This window comes from Pipra filicauda, unplaced genomic scaffold (assembly GCF_003945595.2).
Source record: "Pipra filicauda isolate LSUMZ 115617 unplaced genomic scaffold, ASM394559v2 scaffold28_size6257848_pilon, whole genome shotgun sequence".
Taxonomy (NCBI): Eukaryota; Metazoa; Chordata; class Aves; order Passeriformes; family Pipridae; genus Pipra; species Pipra filicauda.
In genome coordinates this window covers 882856-909626 of record NW_024104409.1, presented here as the reverse complement: position 1 = coordinate 909626, position 26771 = coordinate 882856, and the positions used below count along the sequence as shown (strand labels likewise).

Genomic DNA, 26771 nt, shown 5'->3' with positions numbered 1-26771 from the left:
TTTACTAACTGTGTCTGTTCTATAAACACAGCATTTGCTCTGTTCACCAGTTTAAAAGGATTTTCAGATGCTTCTCATCTCAGGCTGGGACTTGGCATTGACTGCCAAGTCGATTGACAGCTACACAAACTACAAACTACACAAACACAAACTACACTACATTCATTAGTTTACTTACATTTGCTCTTACTGAAAATTACATTTGAATACTTTTATATACAGAATCATATTCGTAGCCTTTTTTTTAAATAAAAACATGAAATGCTGAGTATGTTAACACTTTCTAATGAGTTAATTTTTTGTTGTGTCCATTTTAATGTATAGCTCATCAGTCTTCAGTCTTGCTCAGTTTCAGATATTACAAACACCTTTATTAGAGCCTTAGCAAGAATCACCAAATGGGTCATTTAACAACTGGTAAGTGGCACAAGACATGTGCACAATGATAAAAAAACATGCATAAATTCATACAATTGGTCTCTAGCCCAGAGTATAAAAAATCATCTGTCTTGTAATTCTTTATTTACCTCCTGAACTGTCTCCATAGGCGGTGGAGGATCCTTATTCCTGCAGAGATTTACAATGACCCATGTGACGTTCCGAAGGAAGGTGATGGGAATGGAGGGATTGATGAAGGACAGAAGAGGTTTGACAACTCCCAGTGATATGACATAATCTCTACATTGAGGACCATCACCTACAGAAATGAAAATTGTTGTAAAAGAAATTACATTAAAAATGGAAAATCTTGAAATGTATGCAATGACATGTTGGGATACTGAAATTCTATGTTTCCTCACCAATAGTCTAATACTAAAATGTGCTGCTTAATTAAATATACATACGTACAGTTATGTATGTATATTTTAGGAGACATAAAATTTATCCTGTCAATATTTTGCATAGCAAGTGATACTATTATTTAGAAAAAAAATAGGAGGTACATATCTGATTCTGGCCACATTACATATTAAAAAAAATTATATCAAGCCACAGAATTTAGAGGAAACATAGTCTCATATGATAATGCCAATGTTTAAAAAGTCAAATTCTAAAATGAAACGCTCCCTGAATTCAAATCATTAAAACAACAAGAGTTACCTATAATATTTCCGAGAGCCCAGACAGCTTGCTCACAAACATTCTGGTGTGGTGAATGAAGTAGTCTCAAGAAGAGGGGTACTGCATCTGTAGAATGCAAAGATTGGATTTGTCTTATACTGAAACACGGTATATGCACAGCACTTTCAATGATTTATACAAAACACGTTCTGCACTGAGCTTTATTCATGTTTCTATTATGATGGACGTATAAAACATTTCTATATATATCTAGAGAAAGGAAAAAACAGACTTGAGAACAGGCAACTATTAAAAGACTATGCTCCCCACATTTAAATATTTCCCCATATTTGTCAAAGTGATATGCAAGACCCTCAAGTATGCAGGTGTGAGGTTTCTCGTCCTGGTAATTCAGATTTTCCAGGTATCCAAGATCCTAGCAGAATGACATGCCTACTTGTGCAAACCTGCTTCATATCCTGACTTTAAGAAAATAGCTTCCTCCCAAGAGGTAGCTATAGTTAGTTTCCATATGCAGTGAAGATTTACATCCATCTGCCAGTACTAAGACACATTTTAATTTGCTCTTATATAACGCCGGCAACATACCAGATTAAACAAGTAGTACTGATTTTAGATATCATTCTCTGTGGAATTAAATACATTTAGTAGAGCTAAGAAACCATCCCTCTACTATTCCCATGCACTACTTTCCTTCAGACAACCCATGTCATTTGAAAGACAGTAATTCTTGCAGAAATTTAAATCTATATATGATCATACTCATCTTATAGTCTTTCTAAGTAAAATAGATCTATTTATAAACTGTTAAAAAGTATTTTTTTCTTGCACAAATAGCTTCAGAAATTTTAAAAAATTGCAATACAATCTGTGAGTAACTGTGAATCAATATTCTGTTGATCATGTAACAGGTGATAATAAGCCAAAAAACCCTGATGTATTTTCCTGAAAAATACAGAGCAATGAAGAATAAACTAAAATTCCTTCTCCACTCTAGATGAGTAATACACCAATTGCTTCTAACTGTCAAGCTAGGAGGGACAGCAGCACACTGTTGCTTAAGAACACTCACTCTTCTTGTAACAATCATCCCACTTCCATTAGCTCAAGTGGAATATTTTAGCTTCCTTCTCAGCGATTAACAAGATTACACCTCAGTCATACGTGCATTCAACATATTTCAGAGAGGAGAGTCAACTATGTAGTTTATATTAAGATTGCAATCCTGGTGTGCTTTCAAAACTAGGAATGAAGTTACTTCATATCGTCACTCAGACAGGAGGACAACCTGAGAAAGTGTGAGTTGCAGGTTATCTGATCTACTGCTCCCAAAAAAATTAATTACTCCTGCTCTGAATTAGCTCCTACCAAGAGCTAGTCTGTGTATATAGTACTTCTCCTTTGTTGAGCCTTCCAACTTCCATCTGTCCCTCTTGATTGCAGAAGGCTGCCTCTTCTGTATTTAGGCTGCACCAGCCTCTTCTGTAGCTGCAAGGATCTATTGCTTTGTTTCCTCAAACCATCCCTTATCTAAAGGAAGAAGAGCTGGGAAACTGTTTTCCCTTACTCATCTCCCAGCAAAAGCTGGGAAGACTAAACTTCCATTTTCCCTTCATGAGTAAAGCTGAAAATGCTTCTTGCTTCTTTAAAATTATTCTATTACATTTTGTTCTTTTCAAGCATTAACTAAACAGATTTTGGGAAATACATATCTCATCTTGAACTTCTAGTAATTGTTCAGGTAACAGTGCTTTCAGCTCTGCTGTACATATTTTTATTCTACTTTAAATTTTTTCTTTAGATTTTTTCCAGATTTTTTCCTGCAAAGCTAATACTATAAACAGCCTTTCTGTTGGATTCATTCATTTAAACAGGATAACACTGTGGGACATGACAAAGGAAGAAAACAATGAACAAAGTTGAGAAGGAAGAAAACACCTCGGAGTAGATTTTCAAAGATATTTAGACACCAGAAAAGCAATCTAAAAACAGAGTTCTCCAATCACATCAGGAATTTTTGAAACGAACTCAAGATATTGATTTTCTTAAAAAGGCTTTGGATTGTTATCCAGAGCTCATTTTGATAAGCATTTTTATTCTATTGCTTCAATATCTTAACTTCACAGAATCTAACAATTAATGAGATATTTTATTAGCTATGAAAACATACAAACCAGCATTTTGATTTGAAAGGTAGGCTCATGCACTTAAAAAAAAAAATCAAATAACTAAGTTACTGTTTTTCAATAAAAAATGGGAATATGAACAAGCCCAGACAATTTATTATATATTTGCTTATCTACAGTCTCCTGTTTAATAACAAAACATTGTAGTTAGCATAAAGGTGATTGCTTTCAGATAAGTGTGCTGATACACAAAAGCTATATATATAGTAATGAAAAATTTATTTGATTAATATATCTTCAATTATCTTTAGAGTTTCTTTCTTATCTCTTTTCAGTTTCTTTCTCATTGTCTGACTAAGAAAGAAACAAAGGCAGCACAACAAATGCTGTGTGTACAGGATATATTAATCATGCAGTCAAGGAAAGGATGGTAATTTTTTAACTGTTTATTTAAATGTGCAACCTTACATAACTGTATGTATTTAATAAATTTAATAAGATTTATGAACATACCTTTAAGGTAGAAAGAATTACTTCCTAACTTAAGTTTTAGCCACAGAGCAATTAATGGTAGATGATTTCAGAAATCAAATCAAGAATTAGAAAGGACTAACATTTTGTCATATTCATTATATCATCTGTCATTCTCTATCTTCTTTATGGGAAAATCAAGTCTGGGATCCTTAATATCAATTGTTAGTGACAAACAGATTAGTGTTTAAGAGCAAATGTAGAAATTTCTAGAAAAAGAGGACAGACATGTATTTAATATTTTAATGGTTTTACAACAAATAGCATTTGTTATCCAAATACTCCCTTTTCGCCACAATATCCACCACCCTCAAAAAACCCCCAAACTGTAATACTTACTAGACTGTACAACAGCTTGAGTCTGTGCAGAAGTGCCTGATGCTATGTTAGTCAGTGCCCATGCAGCTTCAAATTGTAATGAAGGACTGTAATGAAATAATTTTATAGTAGTAAGTTGAAACATGATCTAAAGACTATTTTATGTTTCATTTCAGTATTACTAGCTGAATCCACTCTGAGATATACATTTAAGCAGTGCCACTGGGTTAAAATTTTAAAAAAACGCTCTAAACATGGATATTTCAGGGAAAAGGCTGTAAGAAAAAAGAGATCTTGCATTCTATGACCTTTTGTAAACCATTCATCATTCTGAATTAATATTAGTAATAAAAAAAAATCCAACCAAACTTCATACTTCTAACATTACATCCTAGATCAAGTGCAAGCTGGTATACTGGGATACAGAAATTTTTCTGCTCCACCACAGACAGAAGAAAAATCTAGCACCTGTATTAAAAGACAGCATCATACCTGTATTAAATCTTACTTATTAAATGCAGGTAAAATTAGTTACAAATATCATGAAAGCTGGCGTTGAGATCTCTCTCAACTGTTGTCTATACCAACAGCAATTTACTAGAACAGGTTGCATGAAAACTGTTGCTCAAGCAAATGCTAAAGGTTAAGAATTCTGGAAGCTATGAGAAAGTTTACAGCTTATGGTCATTGGCATAACAGCAAGTCTGGCTTTAGGAGGAGCAGAGAATACTTATTATTAAGTGACTGATTTTCGTTTCCATGATTTTTCTGTCTTTATCAATCATGTTTTACATACAGTCATAGTACCTGCTTATTACACCTGCTTTGTGTATTAATTTCCAAAGCATTTTAAGGTTTTATTGGGGATGGGACTAGAAAATAATTAGATAGGAGGTAAAAACAAGTCGTACCTGTCAGCAGCTACCCATAAACCTTTACATTTTAGGATCAAATGCATTAAAATTCTAGTTCTAGGCTGGTCCTTTTTTTTTTTCCTCTTGTGGTAAGGTTTCAGTATAACATGAACGACAGCTTTAATGATTTGTTATTTGAAGTATTTTCAGAGTTTAACAGATATTATACAGCAATTACAATTAAAAAAACTGCTTAAGAAAGCATTGAGTTCAATTTTGAAAGACTTATTAAACATATACAAAGGTAAATCATGCAAAAACTAGCAGAAAATTCAAATTCAAAGCATTTTCAGAGCACTGAACCTACTGAATCTACTTCTAGAGCAGACAGGCATTTTAAAAATGCTATCTTGACTTGAACATTATCGCCAGCTGCCTTCTAAGCAACTGTTTTGTTAAACAAACTAGAAAAAAAGCTACTCGTGCTTCATGTTTTTGCAGTAACCAAAATATACCAAAAATACCAAATTGCATTTTTGAAGTTTCTAGCCCTTACAGCTGCAGAAATAACATTGAGATTGGAAATATAATAAATACATTAAAATGAAAATATTATAAATACATTTATGGCAGCCTGAGACCAGAGACAGGCTAAAATATTTACCTCACCTGTGTTAATCTCCATGTATCCGAATAAGGGGCTCATGCTTTGTGGAATATGGCATTTTTCTTACATGTCATTAAATTCTTGCAACGACATGCTCAATGTTCTCTACCTTCTTTACTGAAGCTCTTATCTTCCAATAAAGAATCATAGCAAAGAGCATGTTGTACCGTCACATAAGAGCAGCAGAGAGCCAGAAGGAAAACCCATCTTGCAGTGAGAAGGAAAGAAACTAGAAACTTAAGCTAATAATGAGTGTATTCTGGAAAAGAAAGGCCCCTGTTCACAATCAGGCATGTTCTCTGCCCTCACACAAATATACACAACAACACAACAAGTCTGAGGCAGGTTTCTTAAAAACAGTTAGTAAAAGACTGAAATATTCAAAACCAATGAGAAATGCATTAAGGTTTTCTCCATTAGCTGGATATGCTCAAACATGCTCTAAAAAATAAAATGACATTTCAATGGCAAAATAAATATCCCTGGAGAACTTATGATGTATCATCATGGAATGTGATCCACTGTGTCAGATTTTATGGTGCTCTGAATCCTCAGTTTCATTTCAAATAATGATTTATTTTTTGGATGTAAGTTTCCAGTAAAGGCAAACATTTTTAAAAGAATACTTACTTATCATCCCTTTCTAGGCATTTTACCAGAATTGGTAAAATTCCAGATTTTATTAAGTCATCAATAGGTGGATTTCTGTCACTGGATAGGAGTTTTCTGTGAAATTAAGAGTAAAAGTAAAGTAGGTAACTTTCATAATGAAAAATGTGTAGAAATCATGTTTCTCTACCTATTTATTTTTACCTTGCAGCTTGGACAGCACTCAGTTGGATCACTGGGTTGTCACTTGTGGCGTTCTGAAAAAAAACCCAACAGTGAAAACTAAAATGCACAGAACACACATTTCTAGTTAAAAGAAAAAGTTAAATGTAACATACCTGCAGTATAGCTTCTAGTGTTACGTTTTGCTTGAAAAGAAAAAAATGTGTTTTAGTAATTTTACTGCTAAATTACAGGCTTTTTAAACATTTAATACAATCAAATTCATTTTAACAGTGAATCTATTCATAAATTTGCTTTCAAATAACTGCAAGACAACAGAATACATTGTTTGGAGACATCACCAAAGTTTTAAAATAATTCCAGAATCAAGGAACTTACTGCTTTGAAGTCAGCATCAACATCAGAATCTTCTAAACTTTCTTCTTGAGGAACATTTCTTTTTTTCAAAAGATGTTCATCTCTTTTGTTCTGTAAAGGAACGACAGAAAATAAAGTCACTTCTAATGCTTATTAGTACAGGGTAGTGGTATATAATGGACCCTTTCAACATATAAGTATAGATAAAATTGCCTTTTTTTAATGGCATCTGTAACTGCAAATAGAATTCGCAGTATTTCAGCTGTAAGAATATGGCAGCTTGATAACCACAGACAGACATATGACAATCCATGACATTTGAATTAATAAAAACTTATGGTTTAGGGATCAGTTTTTCTAACAGACATTTACAGTATTCATAGCTCTGCATGACATTAACATTTAGACACACACAACAGAAATTCCTTTCCAGCGTAAGATTAGTTTTCAGCTAAACCTGCTTGAAAGCTCCCTGGATACATCTATTTGCATCTTGTGTGTAAAGTAGCATCCTCCATGTACACTGGCACTTGCAGTATTTCCCACTCACACAAAACACCCTCCAGCCTTAGCTACTTTAAGGAATTACAGAAGAAAAAAATTATCTTTTCAGTGATAAAGTACCCATTTAACATTTCTAATTTAACAAATTTGAAGACATAAACCCCTAATTTAAAAAGAAAGAAAACAAATCATCAATTGTTTACACTTTGTTACAAATTTAAAATGTATTAAAAGTATTATACCAAAAGTATGACACCGTCTCTTCTAAATGTTGGACTTTTTCTTTTATTTGATACGTCCAGACGTACAAAGAGAGAAGGGGCAATGGAAGATGATGACACAGCATGTATATCTGAACACCTTTTTCTGGTTAGTTTTGTTTTTTTAATAAGCGCATGAAGATTTCTTTTTTTAATGAAGCAAAATGTTAAAAAAGAATAACAACCAGCTATAAGAAAGAATATATACCCAGCTATAATAAGAAATCTATTATACTAGCAAGAAAGGCAGGCTTTTCAGTCTCCAATTATCTGATAACCAAACTACTGACTAAAGAGATTTTATTATATCACACCTTGTAGCGTATAAAAAAAGCCTTTAAACAGAATGATGTGTTGAAGGTTCCCCAATATTTTATTTTATGTTAAAAAAACCCAACAGCCTCAGGTCTAAAATTTCTGAGACTTGCTTACTTTTTAAACATCTTAAAAAGAACTTAAAACAAATTCTCCAGTCTCAGTCTGAAAGGTTCTCAAGCAAAATTTTTTTTTTCAGACAAGAGAATGCTAAAACAATAACCAAGCACCAGAATAACCCTTTAATGCAGAAGACAACATCCTGCAGAACTTAGTATTGTTTAATTTTTGTCAAGTTTAAGTATAGAAACTAGATCCTCAGAGTGCACAAGACCACCTAGACAGTGGCCTAGGTGGCAGTGGCAGCCTCTCCAGAGCTGTACAGTAACAGCTGTACAAGGAACACATCCATACAAAGAAGCACCGCAGGTATTTTATTGACAAGTGATTCTGGAGAGAAGGACGATGGAAATGAGCAGGCAGTTGAATGCTGAGAAAGTAGTGTTACACAGACAAACTCCATCGGGCAGGTACAGATTGACAGATAGATTCAGTTAAGACCTATAACCTAATTTTCCCACACCAGGTACTTGGCACTGCCTTTTTAAGCAAAGAGCAAACATTGTTGAACCCTCACCAATCTGACTTTGCTCAAGTACAACTCCTTTTCCCACTTTTGTCTCAACCATAGCCTACACTTTGGCAACTGCATGGACTGGACCCAGTTTCCAGAGTCCCTCTCCATGATCACGTCAGCTTTTCTCCCTAATGCACAGCTACTATACACATCCACCTGCAGAGGAAGCAGTTCCTTCCTGCCTCACATGAATGGCTTCTCCTATGGAATCAGCTGTGCTGTTATGGTAAAACAAGCCAACACTGCGAGAAGGGATTGAAGTTGGAAGAAGGTCCTGATATCTTCAGTCATCTGTCCTCTTCCTACCCAGAGATAACATCATAGATCATGATGGTGAGCAAGCCCACACAGGCATGAATGTACAGGGAGACAGGTTTAGTTATGCAGGCGGCAGGCACAGGTCCAGCAGACATTCACTGTTTTCAGAAAAGGTGCAGCCTGAAGGAATTGGTGTTTTAGTGCAGAACTATTGCCACTGTTTGCTGGAGCAAGTTAAATGTTTCATATTAAATCATTTACTGGGAAGGGTAAAGTTTCCTTGACATTAGCAGCAGACTACTGGGGTACAAGGCAGGGTTTTTCCGGTTCTGTTCCTTCTAAAATATTTGGCTGGATTTTCTACATTTCATGTTCAGAAAATGCAGGGATGGAGTATTGCAGGGTTATTCTAAAATGTGTTTGGTTTAAGCATTGTTATCCATGTCTTTACTGAACACTTTCAGAGATGGTGATTTTGCCGCTTCCCTGGGCAGCCTGTTCCAATTCCTGAAATCCTTTCGGTGAAGAAATTTTTCCTAATATCCAATCTAAACTTCCACTGGTGCAACTTGAGGTCATTTCCTCTTGTCCTATTGCTCCTTACTTACTTTAGAGAAGAGATTAACCCCCATCCCACTACAACCTCCTTTCAGGTAGTTGTAAAGAGCGATAAGGTCCCACCTGAGCCTTCTTTTCTCCAGGCTAAACATCCCCAGCTCCCTCAAACCGCTCCTCATAAGACTTGTGCTCCAGACTCTTCCCCAGCTCCACTGCCCTTCTCTGGACATGCTCCGGCACACTTACGTCTTTCCTGTAGTGAGGTGCCCAGAACTGAACACAGTACTCAAGGTGCAGCCTCACCAGTGCTGAAGAACAGAATGGTTGGGGTTGGAAGGGACCTTTAAAGATCATCTAGTTCAACACCTTCCCCCCTCCAATACAACACAGAGGATACAGTTGGAATAAAGCAAGAATCCCACTGTAGGCAACTGAACAGCATCCTCACAGAACAGCAGGAATGAGCTGTTTGGTCTTCAGCAGCCAAACAGCTGGAAAATCACCTTCCACAAACATGAGGCAGTAAGTCTAGAGCACACCAGTGGCCAAAGCCCTGAATTATTCCATGCCACTTCACCCGAAGAACTTCAGAAAGAATACTTCATGCTTAGTCACAATGAGTACATTTCTCTACAAGTACTGTTAGCTGAAATAGTTTACTTGAGTAGTATTTAGAGGGGCATGCACAAACTCTCTCTGCCTGTGGCCACAGAATAGGTGATGAACACTTTCTTACCGTTCTTACGACTCCCTAGAAATCTTTCAGGGACTTGGGCAAAGAAGAAAGGAGGACAAGTTGTAAATGAACACATAGGTACAGAGGAGCAGTAACAGAACAGTAAGTGGCTTGTCTCCTTCAAGCAATTGTCTATGAGTACATCGATGCACCAGCCATCTCCAAACTGCACTCCTCACAAGAACACTGTTCACCTGGAGGAGAGTCCCTGGAGTCCCCAGATGAACAGACACTTAAGGACTTTTCTCCTCATGGCAACAGCATGCAGAGAGGTGATATAAAATGGAGCTCCAACTAACTGTTCTGCAGCTTTCAGGAATAGAGATACCCCACTGGGAGGCCACCAATGGTGAAGACTGGAACAAAGGAACAGTGTTTCAAATTCTGGCCCATCAAACATATATAATCTAGGTTTAAATCCCACTATGGATCAAGGTTTCTTGACAAGAGCAAAACTGCATCAAATAAATTAGAAATCTTAGCATGGTAAGACTGAGTAAGAATGCAAAGCCTCTCATTCATAGCTGCATGCTAAATATGGCCATAATATATAAGCTGAGCTAACCCAGAGCCCAGTTATCTCCCATTCCAGCAAGCCTTCTATGCCTGCATACACAACTAATTCCTTTGGCAACATGAGTATACCTAAGAGAATGCTTCCTAATGTTAATAGTAACCAAAATAAGTACGAATAAATGTATATATTCTAATGCCAAGATGTCCTCTTAAAGGGAGAGGTGAACTTCATAGGACATAACTGACCACAGATTGTTGCTACAATTTCTGAGTGCAGGCAACATCTTCAGGCTGCCAGTTATATTGTGCGAAAGGCTCCAGAAAAAATTACCTCAGTCAAGGAAAGAGAGAGCAAGCAAGAATGTTACTGTAGCTACTCACTGTTTGAGGGTGGCTGGGTTGAAAAACAACTGTCAAGAACAAATATTGAGGAACTTCCACAGCAGCCTGAAGCAGAGAGGCTTTTGAGAAACACTCAACACTTCTATTCTTATTAGCCCTTCTTGTTGCCCGTAACAAAAACACAAAACAACTGAGTGCTGGTTTATGCGGTGCTTTATTCGGGGCCCGGGAACCTGAGGACTAGCGTCCCAAGTCAGGATTCCAAAGACCCTCATTCTCAGTTCAGCTTTTATACACAAACAAGTTTACCTGCAGTTTCCACAGCAAAACAGTTACAGTTTCCACAGCAAACCAGGTACAGTTACAAACAAGCTCATACTTCATACTGATAACAATTAATAATCATCTACTCTAATCATAAATCTGCTTAAGTTGTCTTACCCTTAGAAACTGTTTAACAGACTCTTACCACATCCTAGGTAACAAATCATTATATACATGCTTGACTAAATCCTTTGATTATTGTTTCTACTTTTTCAGCACAACACTCCATGCTCACAAACAAGGTTGCTAACTTACTACTTTGGAGTGTTACTTTCTAGGCCTACTCTCTTATTAAGCCTTAGCCATTCTACTACCAATTGCTAAACTTCAGTTATTTTGCAACATTCTTATGAAGTCAAGGTGCTCATGGAACCTTCCAGTTCTAAAAAGCGTCTTTAAGGTTATCTGAAACAGGTCTGTCCATTTGCAAAAGTGTCCAATCCCCGGACAGCTAAACTCCTGCATACAGTAATTTGATAGACTAAATCACTCCCTTTCATAAGGTAAAAGAAGGTGATTCGCAGCTTGTCATGACCTTAAAATGCTTGCATTTTGTCATATTATGGCAAACTCAAAAAGTTTTTGCCTAAATCATAGCACCAGCCTCTTCTGCAGGCTCCTATGGTGAAAGTGAAGACAAATGAGCATAGCTGGATATGGCTGTCTTGTTCAAAGCCTGGTGAAACAGCCCTTTCAAAGGCAGAGGCATCAGACTGAAATCCCTGATGAAGGGTAAGACCTTGTCACCAAAAAAATTAAGCAGGCCTCCTTCAAAAGGGAAGATCCTTAACACTGCCTGAAACATGTACAGTAAGTGTGAAAGTTAATAAACAGCAGCTGACTGCTGGTTATAAGCATGCCAGCAGTCTGGTAAAGATGCCACTACAGCAGCCTGCAAAGGTTTCCATACAAACAAAAGATATGGGGACATACATGCCAGCCAAAAATGCCAAATTCTTAGAAACAACAGTAATGATACGATGAGTGTACTTTCTGCTCACTTTAATGACAGATGCCCATCATTTGCTTCACTGACAGTGGGATGGTCAGACTGCATGAACACTAAATATGCCAATCCTGCAGATCCTGGTACCCGTTTTGTTTATCTTCTTGGAAGATGGCCACAGGATTAAAAAAAAAAAGTTTACCAATGCAAGCAAATTTCAGATGTTCAAAAACACGATTAATGGAAGAAGAAACTTGTGGTCAGAGAGTACGTCCAACAAGCTCTGTGCTGCATTGCACTTAGTACTATGGGACATGGCCAAAAGGATACTCTAATGGAACTGTGGAAGGTGTCAAATATGAATTAACACACACTTTTCAGCATTTGACACATGGGAAAGCTCTATGAGAGTGTCAAGTCAGTTGGGAGGCTGCAAGACCAAAAGGGAAAAGAAATAAACAAGAAAATCTTTGCCTTCGTGTAACAAACAAACACCATTACAAAATGCTTTTTCAGGTGAGAGAAAGCTTTAGGAACTCAGCAGCCAGTAGAAATTCTTTTGGCATGAAAGTTAAGATACTCAATTCTGAGGACAAAAACCAGAATTTCAAGAGCATCTCAACATTAGGAACTGGAGTTCCTTGTGCTAGCCAGCATTAGCTATACTCACAAATGACAATAAGTAGCTCTTTCCCCTGCAATTACATCCAAAAAAAGACTAAGGGATCACACCAGTGATGGAGGTAGATTCAGGTTTCTGGACATCCCTCTTAAGCTACCACTGTGACAGGCTGAGCTGAACTTCTAGGTTTCACTTAGACATAATCTCCAATTTTGGTTTTGGAGGGTGAGAGTACCTGCCACAGCCTATCATGAAGAAAAAGGAAATGCCTACCGCTCCAACCTCATCATGGTTAAAAGGATGCTCTGAAAACCTCTACTGAATATCCTCCTCTTAATGAAAGTTTTCATAGGTGGGTTATCTAGCCTGAGTGAATTTCTAGTAACACCTCTTGGATATGAATCTGGGGAAAGATTGAACTTATTTAATGGTTGGGAAAGGACCATTAGTTGGCTCTACTTACTGTCTCAGAACTCATTAACACTTGGAGAGATTAAAAAAAACCCATAAAACTGTAAAAAGACTGAACAGGTCAATCTGATGATCTTACTATCTATGGATATTAAAATTATATCCTACTGCTTAATGAACTAGGTCACCTGCATCCAAAGGCAGTCAGATTCTGAGCCTCTTCTTCAGATTAAGTGCATAGCTACAGATATACAGTTAGAAGACAAAGGCGACTTTTCTACATTTGAGTTATGCTAACTCACCTTTGTGACCACAGAGAGCAATGACAACATTCTTGTTTGGGTATTGCACATCTCTCTCAGAAGAGGAGCAGGCTGACTAAAAAGAAGTACACACACAGGTGCACACCAGTGTGTGGCCCAACAGCCCTAAGCACGGATTGAAAAGACTGAAGCCTCTTAAAGTTAGGGAAAACCAAGTTCTTATCAAAATGGATTCAAGCAAGCCTCCAAAGAATTTCTTCACAGCCCTTTTCAACTAAGCCTTCAGAAGAATACATAAGGAATGTAATTTTCCTCTTAGGGTATTTTTTTTTTTAATGAATCAGTCAGGGCAGAGTAAATGCAAGTTCTTTTCCAAGAATTAGTGCTACTAACACCGGTTAGGGAAGCTTCCAGAAGACCACACTAATAGTGTTTCAGTATCCTTGTGATTATAGCTCTTGTTTGAATTGGTAGACTAAAATATCTAATTTGCAATGAATGAAAAGCTATGCATACACATTGAACTGGAAAAGATACGTAACTGATGCAAGTCTCAGTAGCCTGAAACTGAAAATGTGGCCTTTTTTCTTTTGCATTCTCAGAGTTCCTGAGGATCAAAAAAAGGTTTTTCCCACTCTACTGCTCCCAGCAACATGAAGACAGACTCCTTTCTTCAAGGTTTACTACTTTATTTAGGAACTATCATGGACATATGCAATCTTATTTAAGAACGATCAGAGAAGGAGCAAGTACAATACGCCAGGGAAAGAGGTAAAAAAACCACATATGCCCATACCTCCTTAATCCACCACTTGTTTAGCAAATAATTGCTTTGCCTCGCACCAAATTTAATTGGCAATTAGAGCTTCATGAGCTCATGACCATAAGCTCTCAGAGGCAGCTGAGTTTGCCAAGAAAGCCAAAAATAAACCTTGTCAGAGATCGTGGAAGTTCTTAGGATTCCAGTTAGTTAGCATGACAGTATCCTGTGTTTCTGCTGAGGTTAGGAGTGCTAAGGCTTCCTTTGAAGGGTGGCATCTAAGTCAATGACCTGACTAAGGATTACCTGGCTTTAAGCACACAAATGGCCCAAGTCAAACTTCATCCTCAGGGAGAGCCAAGTACTCAGAAACAAAAGATCTCTCATAGCAGTGGAATTACAGGCTTCATTTAGACACGGAACCTTAAGGTGAATCCTAACAGTTACTCATCCACCCTACTCCCCTTTAGACTGAAACTAATATTCTAAGTCAATTAATTTCAGGGTCCCTGTTGCTAACAGAGCAGCCTTCAGGTTTCTGTGATGATGAAACTAAGTGATAAACACTCTTTAGACTTCACCGAGACACTACACAGAGTTAAAATTCTAACTCCTGATACAGTTTCCATCACCAACACTGACATTGTCATCTTGTCTGTCAGGAAAGAAGAGATGGCCACTGTTTAAGCTCTTAGGCCCATTGCTGTACAAACAATATAGCCAGAGACAAAGACTATCTTTCTAGAAATGTAGTAGATCCATTCCCAAAATGCACAGAACGCAAGGGCAATATGGAAACAGTAAAAGGGCACCTGACCATCAGGAATGTCATCTGTCAGGCTCATGATGCCAACCCATGCCTCAACCTGAAATCTGCCAGACTACTGCTACCCTTTTATGTCAGATAGCTTTGTTAATTCAGTTCCTAAACAAATAATAAGTAATTGGGAAAAGAAAATAGGAAAAAAAAAAGAGTAAAGTTTCCTCCTTAATGAGAGCTGTGGTGTGAAGACAGTGAATAGAGATAATATATTCTTGAAACACAGAATGGGTTGCAAATGGACTTTGATGTCTGTAATCCCAAGAGAATAAACACCTCACACTGATGCATTGTTTACTACTGTTCAAAGCTGTGATTTTTTTATTTATTCCATCTTACAAAACAGAGATGGTAAGCAACTTCATCAGATTCATTTGTTTAATATTTATATCCACATTGATTCAACAGACAAACTTGTAGTGCTTCAATCGTACAGATCAAGAATATACTCAATTTGCCTGTTTCCTTCAAAGGCAGGTGTACATGCAGCATCTGGACAGCCGGGATAAAGAGAAGATATCCCTTTGTTTTGAAGAGGCACTGGTGGATTACTAAGGTCACACCAACATGTATGTCCTGAATTTGGCATACTCATGCTAGAGAAGCAGTATAAGCTGTAAAGATAAGACTGAAGCAATGAACTTAATAAAATATATCCCTTTACAGTTCAGTCTCAATTCTATATGAGAAGCAATGGCCTCTCACCTGCCACAGAGTTCCCACAGCAAACCAGTTGCCCACCAGCACCAGTTCAGTTGCTGCAAACCAACAACTTGGACACATGCTAAATTTCTTATTAAAGCAGATTTCTTCTGGTCTCTACAGTAGATGTTCAGCAAACACTCCAGAAGAACACCACTTCCTGCATTTAAAAGTGCTGCAGCTGCTGTTCACTCTTGATTTACAGTCTGACCTACATCCAGTGCTCAGGCTTCTCTAAATGTGTAACTGATCTTCACATGTGCAGCTTTCAGTGAGAAGTCACTAGCAGCTCATAGGCTTCCTCCTCCTCATTTTCACTTGCATATTATGGGAACATGGAGGATTCCTTCCACACAGAACAATCCTTTGCCTTAAGTGTACGACTTGCTCCCAACCATGTGTCTGTAATAAAATGGCCTGAAATTGTGACCTGTTACAAAAACCAATTATGAGAATTAAATTAAAATTCTCACTTTGCACTGCAAAGCTCTCTCCAAAGTACAATCCAAAGATTGTACTGGAATGCTCTCATTGCATCTCAATTTAACAAGATGTATGAGGATATGCTGCATTAGCAAAGCCCTCTGTTACAGCATTGTTTTGCTAACAGGCATAGGCTGCCCAAGTGCTATGAGTGACTCTTCCCAGTATAGATTTCACAGTTATACAGCAAGTTTAACACTAGTTCTGAACAGAGAGGGCCTTTAACATGTCAGTATAAACTTCCAGTACTGATAATTTCCCAGTTATCTGGGTCAAATTAGATTTCTTTGACTAATTCCTATAGTCTCAGGATGAATCTTATAAATAGTAATTTTTTTCTATTGTAATAAGATACAGAAGTTTTTCTATAAGACCTGAAAAACAAAAAGAAAGGATCCCAGGAAAATACTAGCACAAGATTTTTTGATAGCTCCTACACAATCAGGCGATAAGTGCAGACAAAACTTCTCAAAAACAAGTCAAGCTGATTTCTATCAACATAACTTCTATTTACACCCCCCCCCACTTTGATTTTAGCAATGATTTTGTCTTCTCTCTCAGTTTGCAAATAATGAAAATAAAAGTTATGGAATTGGGTGGGTGTGCACTCCTAACAAGCATCATTCAAACTGTCAACTATTCAACTGGCAAACTGGAGATATGTATCAAGTGGGAGACCAAATGGAGTTTGGGCTTTATTTAGACTATCCAAACCACACACTTCCATTAAGTCATCACTGAAAATATTAGAAAACATGGGTGATACCAAGCTGGAGAGGCTCTGAAGCACACTGGGGAACAGAATAGGAAAGTCTGAAAAAAGCAGATGCAATTCAGAAGACAAGAATCAGTCACGTAAACAAAAATTAAATCTGTATTTTTTTAACTATGCAAACAGAACAAACAACTATGTTTGCTTTGTGGTACTCTAAGAAGTGTACAAAAGATATAACAGATCACAGACTGTGTGCCTGTCAACAATATACTCAATAAAAAGAGGAATACTGTATTAAGAATTGTTTTTCGCTATTCCATTTAAACCTCAGGTGCAGCCTGCATGCTTTCAGACTTCCACCCTTCCAGAAAAATACAGGCAATTTGGATCTGAGAAGTAGCAACAAATCAAATCTAGGAAACAGATGAAGAAAAGGATGAAGAACTGAAGTTGTCTCAACAGGATAAAACTAGAGGGGCCAGTATCAGACCTCAAATACTCTGATGGTACCCAAAGGCAGATAGAAGTTTACCCTTCTTTTAGCTTGTGAAAAGGTCCTTCAGCAGCAAGCCATGAAGGTGTCTAGAAAGGCTGTTGGAAGAGTTATGAATGAAGAGGGTGTAACAAATGCTCTATTTAGGCAGAGCAGTAAACTAGATCAGTTCTCATACACATGATCTTCCCACCTATGCTGGCATTTACCCAATATGCCCAAAATCTGACTCCAAAATTAACTCCTCTACAGCATGGAAGCAGTAATTTCCAGAAAACAAAATAAAAGATAAATCTCACTTTCTAAATGCTAAAACTCTCCCTTTTCCTATTTGGAGATTTTAAACCTTTGAACAGCTGACAGCTCCACTCTAATAATATGAGAACTGGTACAGAAACAGAATATGGATTGTTTCCAAGCGACACACTGAAGTAAAGCAGTACTGTTCTGCTGTTCTGAGCTTCATGAATTGGAGAAGAAAACTAAATTAGAATCTGCAGTTAGTAATCAAAAAATTTACAACTTTTCTATATAAGTTTGGCACTATAAAGCAAAGCTTATGGCAAAATATTTACCTAAGACACCAGAGTACTATTAGCAAAGTAATACAGTTGATAAAACGAAAGCAGACTCACCTTTCGCAATTCAATTGTAACCTCGTTTCTGTGTCTTCTCATAGTCTGTAAATAAAAAAAAACAATTTGTATGTCAATAAAGCAGTATTCTGTTTTGGAATCAGCTGTTTCTAGGTCAAAAGTGCAGTTATTCATCAAAAGACATGGAAAACTGTGCATAATTTATAAGTCACTCTTTCCTAGGAAGATGCTGAAGTTGTTTTTTGTGACGTTTTCGCTTGGGTTGAGGATTTTTTGTTGTTTGTTTGGGGTTTCTTTTAAGATTATTCACTTCACAGAAAGCTGCGTCCTAAACCACAATAAGTATCCCTAAGGCAGAAAATATTGATTTCCCCACAGAGTTTCACTGGAATGACTCTCCAGATGTTTATACGTGCAGACCAAAAGCAGCAGTAAATCCAGGTTAGACACAGGATCACAACCTAAACACATAACCTATGCCAGTATCTGGTCAAAATCAACTATGAGTGACAGAAGTTGACTGAGCTCAATGCAAACAAGACAGATCAGGCTTGTGGCAAAAGGAAAAAAATAGTATAGTGGTGCTAAGTCTACTTAGGATCTATAGCCTAAACACTGTAAAGGAAAACAAGTCTGTAAACACCTCAGCTCCTTAAAGATACTGGGCACTCGAAGGCATTCCTGACAATGCTGCTACAGCTCTTAGCTAAGAAAGATCAAAAGATTGAAAAAGAATTTTAGCGTACTGAAGGCAATCTCCCTGGGCTCATTTAACAATCAGCGGAAAAGACATATACCATCAGAATGCAATTCAGAGAAAATTGGGGCTAGATGACCACTGGCAGCCCAGAAAGATCACCCACACTAGCTAAAATTAGCCTTTTAAAACATGTCCTATCCTTGCTACTGACCTCCACTGTCGTTATCATGTTCCTTTTGGGTTAGGGCAAATAACTCCCTGAGCAAAAAAGTACCAGTGAAGACAAACAGTAAAGACCAGCACTCCCATCAGCCACCTAAGGAAATACCAAACATGCTAAAACTCAAACACAGGTAAAAGAAATGAGCAGACTTCACACCTTGAACCTACAAAGGACATAGCTGCAGTACTTAAAGCATTATCTTAGTTTCACTGTTCTCAAGCAGTTTGCATAGCAGTACTCATTTCATGAAATTATAGAATGGTTTGGGTTGGAAGGGACCTTAAAGATCATCCAGTTCCAACCCCCCTGCCATCAGCAGGGATGCCACTCACTTGATCGGGTTGCTCAGAGCCCCATCCAACCTAGCCTTGAATGCTTCCAGGGATGGGGCATCCACAACCTCTCCAGGTAACCTGTTCCAGTGTCTCACCACCCTCTGAGCAAAGAATTTCTTTCTAACATCTAATTTAAACCTACCCTCTTTTAGTTTAAAACCATTGCCCCTTGTCCTCTCACTATCTGCCCGTAGGAAAAGTCCCTCTCCCTCCTTTTGATAAGCCCCCTTAAGGACTGGAAGGCTGCAACAAGGTCTCCTTCTCCGTGCTGAAATTCATTATCTTGGCTTGACTTGAGAGGAAGGCTTGTCTTCTGCTTGATTAACCAGTTCACTCATGTAAACACAGACACAATTCTCCTTTTACATCTACAAGCATGAACTATACTGCTTACTACAAAGTCCTAATTACAGTAAGAGGACACTAGCATTACAGCATCTACCAGAACTACGCTTATTTCCCCCCCTCATTATTTTGGTAAACCATTTGATACTTGTGACCATCTGAGCCTGCTGCAAAAACTCAGCATGATAAGGACTGGATAGCTGGGGAATCGAAGGGCATTGGGTAGGTAGGTCATGAACAAATTAAGAACTCAAAAAGTCATCAGATGCAACTAGGAAAACCAGTCATTCAAGTTTGTTGTTCTATTAGAATTTAAGATTTGAATAATCATAATAACTGTGTCAAATTTAAGCCTAAAGTTTTTCAACACTTCTGTCCCATGACAGCAGCCTTCCAGTACCTAAAGGGAGCTACAAGACAGCTAGAGAGGGACTTTTTACCACAGTATGGAGCGATAGGACAAGGGCGGATGGCTTTAAACTGAAAGAGGACAGGTTTAGATTAGATACTAGGAGAAATTCTTTACTGTGAGGGTGGTGAGGCACTGGAACAGGCTTGCCAGAAAAGCTGTGGATGTTCCAGCCCTGTGTTTAAGGCCAAGTTGGATGGGGCTTTGAGCAACCTGGTCTCATGGAAGGTGGCAGAGGGGTTGGAACTAGATGGTCTTTAAGGTCCCTTCCAACCCAAACCATTCTATGATTCCATGACTCTGCATTTCAACGAAAAAAATGTAGTTAGACAAGGCTGTAATATCTCCTTTTCTTGATCATTCTGTGTTCTAGACACCAAGATTCTTTACCGAACTTTTCACTAGCAACACTGCCACACCTCCCCCAAAAATCTAATCTTTTATTCCTACTTAACTTTTAAGGAGTACCCCATCACATGAAAAATCAGTCAACTTGGGTGTCCATTAGAATTTTTCTGCCCAAAATCCAATATTTTATGTGCCAAATCTGAACTCTCAGTGATTTAACTGATGAAAGGCACAATCTACTTTTAGATTTGCTCCCTAATTACAATTTACTCATTTATCTATGTGAAAATACTCCAGAATACTTATATTGAGCAAAAATATAAATCAGACCAAACCTGGAGTTCTTTAGGGGACAACCATAACATTTACCACCTACAACTCTTCTGGAAGCAAGGTAGATTTCAGAAACGCTATATGCTGTGCTTAACAGCTCAGCAGCTTAATATTTTTGGTTTAGGAAAAAAACCAAACACAGTGCAGTCCCAGGCATTACTACTCAATTCATCAGTTTCCTCTAAAACCTTCCCTAATGATGCTTTGACTAAATACGGTTACTCAGAATCATCCATCCATAAAGGCTCTACTGGGAAGACTTTAAGCTTCTTTCCAAAGGCAAATAAGTCACTCAGATTTTTCCATTAGGGTATTATCTTTTTTTCATACCTCCATTACTTCAGCCCCACTGATCCTACCCTATAACAATTCTGTCTCAATACCTTTTTACAAGTTTTTATCAAGCTGATCTTCAAAGTATTTGACTACTCCATTATGGTTTTTACATTTAATGTGCAAGAATCTCCCATCACTTCCTCAGCTAGAGAGCTACTACTCTTTAGAAAGATTCTTCAAAAAAGCTTATCACCTCTGTAGGCATTTTGCTGACCAATACTATACATTTTCTGTGCTTTTATACTCTTAAGGCAATCTCCATACTACCTAGATTTTATCCTTTTAGCTGTTCTTTTGTATTTCCTTTTAAACTTACTGTAAGTGTTTTCTCTTTTAAAGGAGCTCTGGTACATTTTCTTTTTACCTTCCTCCTTTCAAAGGCAGAATAAGCAGTACTGACCAGTAAGTCCAGAGCTTTCTCTCCATTCAAAGAGCAAGTAGGTTGATAACTGGGATATCACTGAGCCTTAACTCCACAGAACTGATGAGTGTTATCTGTCCCCCACTAAACCAAGACTCCCAGTCTTACAGAGGCTCCAGCTGGCACATCATCCTTAAAAAAATCCGTTTGTCAGGGTCACCAGGATCGTCCAAGAATCAGCGATACAATGCTAGGGCTAGAGTCTTCCTACATATATATGGAACTGAAGTTCCCTAAAAGCCTTGGGTGCATTCTGGCAGTTAAACTTGGTTGCCATGGCTGGATCACGATCATTGCTCTCCGCTAGATGTACGCTGACACTACTTCTAATCCGACACTTCGTGTCCCTGAGGTATGAGATGACCATTGCGTATCAATGTATTTAAGACCACGGACTCCATTCATACTTGTCAATTGTGGCAGTTATAGACTGTACATGAAAATCACATGTATGCACTTGACATTGGCCTGACTTAGTTTTATTCATACTACTTAATGGGTATTTGTTCAGACTGTTTCCCATCTTGATTTTCTCCTTTTTATCCACAGGAACTGATACACCAGTGATTCAGGACTCTGAATGCCCACAATTTAGCCATCCTTGCCTTGAAAAACCATACCCTTCAGACCAAAAACATGCTTCAACTTCATTTGATTACAATATACTTGATATTCTTGCTGGACTTTTGGAAGCTTTATTTTAAAACTTGTAGACCAATAGGCACAATTTCTAATCTTATTTGTTGGGGGTAGGTAGGAGGGGCAGGCAAAGCCCAGATTTTATTCCCCAGAAAACAGACTTAAGTGATTCAGTTAATTTTTTTGTCCTGATTTGGCATTTCTTAGAAGGCAAGTATTGCAAGCTTGTGTTTCAGATGAACCATTTCAGAAATACAGCAGGTCATCAGCACCTTCCTACAGCCTCAGAAGAAGTACATATACTATAATTCAACAGCATATAAAAGAAGCAGTCTTAAGAACCACTGCCAGCCTCCCTTTAAAGAATCATTACTGCTGTAAGCAGAATACCATACTTTTATACTACCTGCAAGCCCCAGAAGGTAGGGAACCGATAGGCATTTACAGAAGGTTTATACAGTAGTAGAAAGGTTAAACATTTTCCCCAGCTAAGACAGGTCAGATAAAACAGAGAAGAGGCAAACTTATTCTGCAACTTAACCCCATGATTTCATTACCAGCTTTCAAGCTGGGAGGACATCATCTGCTGAAGTCTGTACATACAACACCACCGAAGCCTAGCAAGAGGTTACCAATGGACCTAATACAGGGTTTGACATCCACAGCATCTGACTACAGTCACTTCTCAGCATACTGTACACAAACAAGTAACTTCATGTAACACTGAAACAGCACATCTCAACACTAATCTCCAAGACAAAACTGAACTGTTTCACTGAATAAAAAATACAGATTCCAAATATCAGAAAGAGAAAACATGGCATTGGCAAAATCCTGCAAATCACAAAAATGATGACAGCTAAAGAATCTGAACTGTGAGGCCACTCCTAAACACAAAGGTATTAATGCACCATACACAAAATGCAAAGAGTAAAAATGAGTAACAGCATGTTACTATTACCATTACGTTAACTCAGTCAGCATGTACTATTAAGGAACAAGAACATACAACAAACATAAAACACTTATCAAGCTGTGCTACAACATTACATCTCAATTGTTACACAACTCAGACTTAAGTTTAGAAGGCTTTTGCAACAAGTGATTTCTCCCCCCTGTTCACCATCTGTAAAGAACAATTACTTACCAGTGTGTTTGACAGGCGACACAACCACAGTAATGCACCAAGTACTCTAAGTCTTGTTAGAAGTCAAAAATAGATGTTGAACAGTATTTCTAAGTTCAAGGTCCTCAGCATTTTGTTATTTTTTAAAATAAACCATAGGAAAACCTATGAGATCTACTAGATGTTGTTAGATAAATTACTGTTCTCACTTCTACCATGAATTTCTGAATATTCTTCCAAAACAAGATACAAAGAGCTACATAACAAGAATCTCTCCCTAACACCTTCCACTTGAAGGAAAAATAATTTCTAGTTCCCTCAAAATATCAAATCTGAAATTAATTTCATATGTCAATGAAGAAAATTACTGCACATATTAGGACTGCTGTGTTAAGAACTGAAAGGGAACTTTGTTTCATGGTGATACTGTCATAGTTTGAAAACACAAAATGCTAAGCTGACATAAGACAAGAGATTTAAGAGACACTAGACCTTGGGGGGAAAAAAAATTAATCAAAGAATGCCACAGTCCCTGTAAAACTGCCTTTGACATGCTCAATGGGCAGAAGCAACACAGAATACAGCCATCCTCATCAGATCAGTGTTTCAGCTTTGGAATCTTTCTCTCAACAAGAAGCTAACAAGAAACTCAAAGTTCAGTTTTAGCCACCTGTGGAGAAGGGAAAATGTTTTCCTGATTTCTCAGTTGATATTTGGTTTATGTCAGAACACAAAACTATATAGAACTCTTGAAGTAAAAAAGCAATGACCAGTGAAATTCCAAATTATCAGCATAACAGTACCCCATACTGCCAGCACATTCAAAGAATTATTTTTCAGTGACTTAACATTTGGGACCCTCTCGCTCTCCCACACATACTTCACAAGTACCATCCACGAAACCATACATAGAGGTGCACAGGATGCTCACTACGTGTCAAAGAGCAAGTAGCACTGCTGTAACTCTGCCACTTGATGCCTTAAGATGGACCATAAAGACCTTTCTGGCAAACAAAAAACTAAAATGATTACTGTAAAGTTTTGAATAACATTGAGATTCTAAGAAAATAATTACATCTAACAAGCTTCTTGATCCTTTGTTTAACATAAAAAAATGTTTAACTGCATAATACATTCAACTACCTGAAAAGACAACCCATATAGCTTCTGCAAACTAAAAAAAAAATAAAATAAAAAATTCAAGGAAGCCCAAACCAATCAGCTGTACCTGTACATGAGAACAAGACAACATTTTCCAAAACCCTCTGTAGCAAATACATACAACCCCAAACCCTACTAAAGCTATACAAGACTATAAGAAAAAAAAAAAAACAAACTCAAAAGGACAAAAATCACACCTGAGACAAAGCAATCAGAACAGTCTTCCATTTATGAAAGAATTATTTAACATACTGTTACTACTCCAAGCAAGCTCAATCCCATTCACAATGAAATATCAGAACTAGTCTGTTAACTTGAAATTTATACTTCATAGCTAAAAATCAATCTCAATTGATTATAAACACAAAGTCCCTCAAGTATACCACTTTCAGAGACAAAATATTCTGGATACTTGATAAGATTACTTCATCCCCAGTTACAGTACAAATCAGAAAACCAAAACTATTTAAATGTGTGGATGACACAACTAGTGAAAAGCTCAAGTCATTACATTTCACTTGGTATGCTGGACTTAAGATTTCTTAAAATTAAAAATTAAGTTTCATGTACGAGGTGTTTAATAATGTACATTCCCATCACAGAAAACAATAATATCACTTGCTGTTGCAGCATTTGATGAATTTTAATAATTTTAACTACTTTCAGCCATACCAATTGTGTCAGAAGGAAGACTAGCATAACTAGCATAACTAGCATTTAATGATGAAAAATCTACCTACCATTGTAACAGTGAGATAGGGAGCTCAGCATGGTGCTCATCCTGACTGGACACCACATTAAGTGGGATACCTCATGAGTGTCATGTTTTAATCAATACGTTCATACCACTTCCATTACAACAGGAGCAAGTCCACAAAACATCAGAGATGGAGAGGCAAGAAACAGATGTTTTTATCCAGCCAGCATATCAATACTGTCAGTTGTCCCACAGCCAGCTAGCTGGCCACCTCTGCCCTCCTGCAGGCCAACCAGCACACATCAGCTACCAGCCAGCCCAAGGAAGTGGGAAGGCCAAGTTCACCTCAACAAGACGAACATCACAGCCCAGTCTCAGTTTTGGCTATTCTGTGGACATAAAATCTATATTTTCAGGAACTCAGGTGAGATGTGCCTTTAGTTCCTTTGAATGTTCAGCAATTAAATGGAGAGGAAAGAACAAATTCACTGACTGATTCTAATTTCTCTGCATCTACAAATCTCATTAAAAGATAACTGGTCATTTAAGTTCTTTATTTCTGCTCTTGCCTCTCAACATTACAGGAACAGATCTTGGGAAATCAGAAGATACATGCTTAGAGGAAAGAGCTACTCTGAATACATAGCTGGGATAGTAAAGCAGCCTGATTAAACATACAGGGTACCCAAAGAGCTTAGTATTTGCAAGTCAATTCCAGACTCCTTCCACCTGCCTAACTGAAAGAAAAAAGACTGGCCCAGTTCCAACAGCTGGATTGGATTTAACTAATGCCTTCCCACTTGCATTGCAACTATACTCTCTAGAGTATAGTTTATATACTTTACGACATAGGTGCAAGTGCAAGACATGAAAGGTAGTGTTTGCATCGATGAAGTAAATACCATTCTTCTGTAGAAACTGCTTTATTAGCCTTTTTTCCTTATTCCTTCTCTGACACCTTTTAACAAGCATGAAATACTGCAATGCACATGAAAATGCAGAAGCCTCAGGAGCTGGGCTGGTTTTGGGCAGAAAAAAAAATTCAAATGCTTGTTTGTATACAATTGCTGAGACGATTAAGGTTGTCAGCTGCCTATCTTTAGTTAACATTAGAAGCTAAATATTCCTTATTTGCATAGGCATATAATTAGTATGTGTAAAGTTGAGGCTTAAACTGATGATACTGTTCTACTTGTTCTGATACAGCTTGCTCCAGCCAAAAAAAATAAGAGACAAAGGGACACTGACAGAAGGTGACAGTGCTGTTCTACCTCTTCTCACTTTCAAAGTGCATATAGCTTACTCCAAGAATTACAAGTATATCTCAATACAGAAAGGAAGAATTCTGGAACTACTTAATCGAAATTCTGGGACAGCATCACAATAGTCTAAATGCAACTACCTAGTCACAATTGCAAGAATTAAAAACAATGATGCTGTGCAGACCAATTCCCTCTATTTCTTTTGGGCATGCAAAAAGATTTGACATCCATGCCAAACTAAACCAAATATTTAGTCCAAATTAACCCTTCCAGCTAGGCTTATCTCTTTAGTTACAAGCATCATGGATTATTACCCAGCTTTGCCCTCCCAATGTATGTTCTAGGCAGACTCTTCTTCCCCATGCCCAATTTTGAGACTTAGCTAATTACCAAGTACTCCCATAAGCTCTAAATTGTCCTTCTAAGAAAAAACGTGATTTTTTTTTC

At 37.6% G+C, this 26771-nt stretch overlaps 1 protein-coding gene across 1 annotated transcript in view; it reads right to left on the bottom strand.

Annotated features, from left to right (window-relative positions):
• Positions 1 to 26771, bottom strand: part of KPNA3 (karyopherin subunit alpha 3) — a 51027-nt gene that overhangs the window by 13074 nt on the left and 11182 nt on the right. The window contains exons 2-9 of the mRNA XM_027721362.2: positions 18029 to 18073; positions 6750 to 6839; positions 6527 to 6556; positions 6393 to 6445; positions 6210 to 6305; positions 4080 to 4165; positions 1102 to 1188; positions 528 to 697 (exon numbers count right to left, since the gene is read on the bottom strand). Of these exons, the coding sequence (XP_027577163.1) occupies positions 528 to 697; positions 1102 to 1188; positions 4080 to 4165; positions 6210 to 6305; positions 6393 to 6445; positions 6527 to 6556; positions 6750 to 6839; positions 18029 to 18073 (657 nt within the window). The remainder of the gene's footprint in view (positions 1 to 527; positions 698 to 1101; positions 1189 to 4079; positions 4166 to 6209; positions 6306 to 6392; positions 6446 to 6526; positions 6557 to 6749; positions 6840 to 18028; positions 18074 to 26771) is intronic.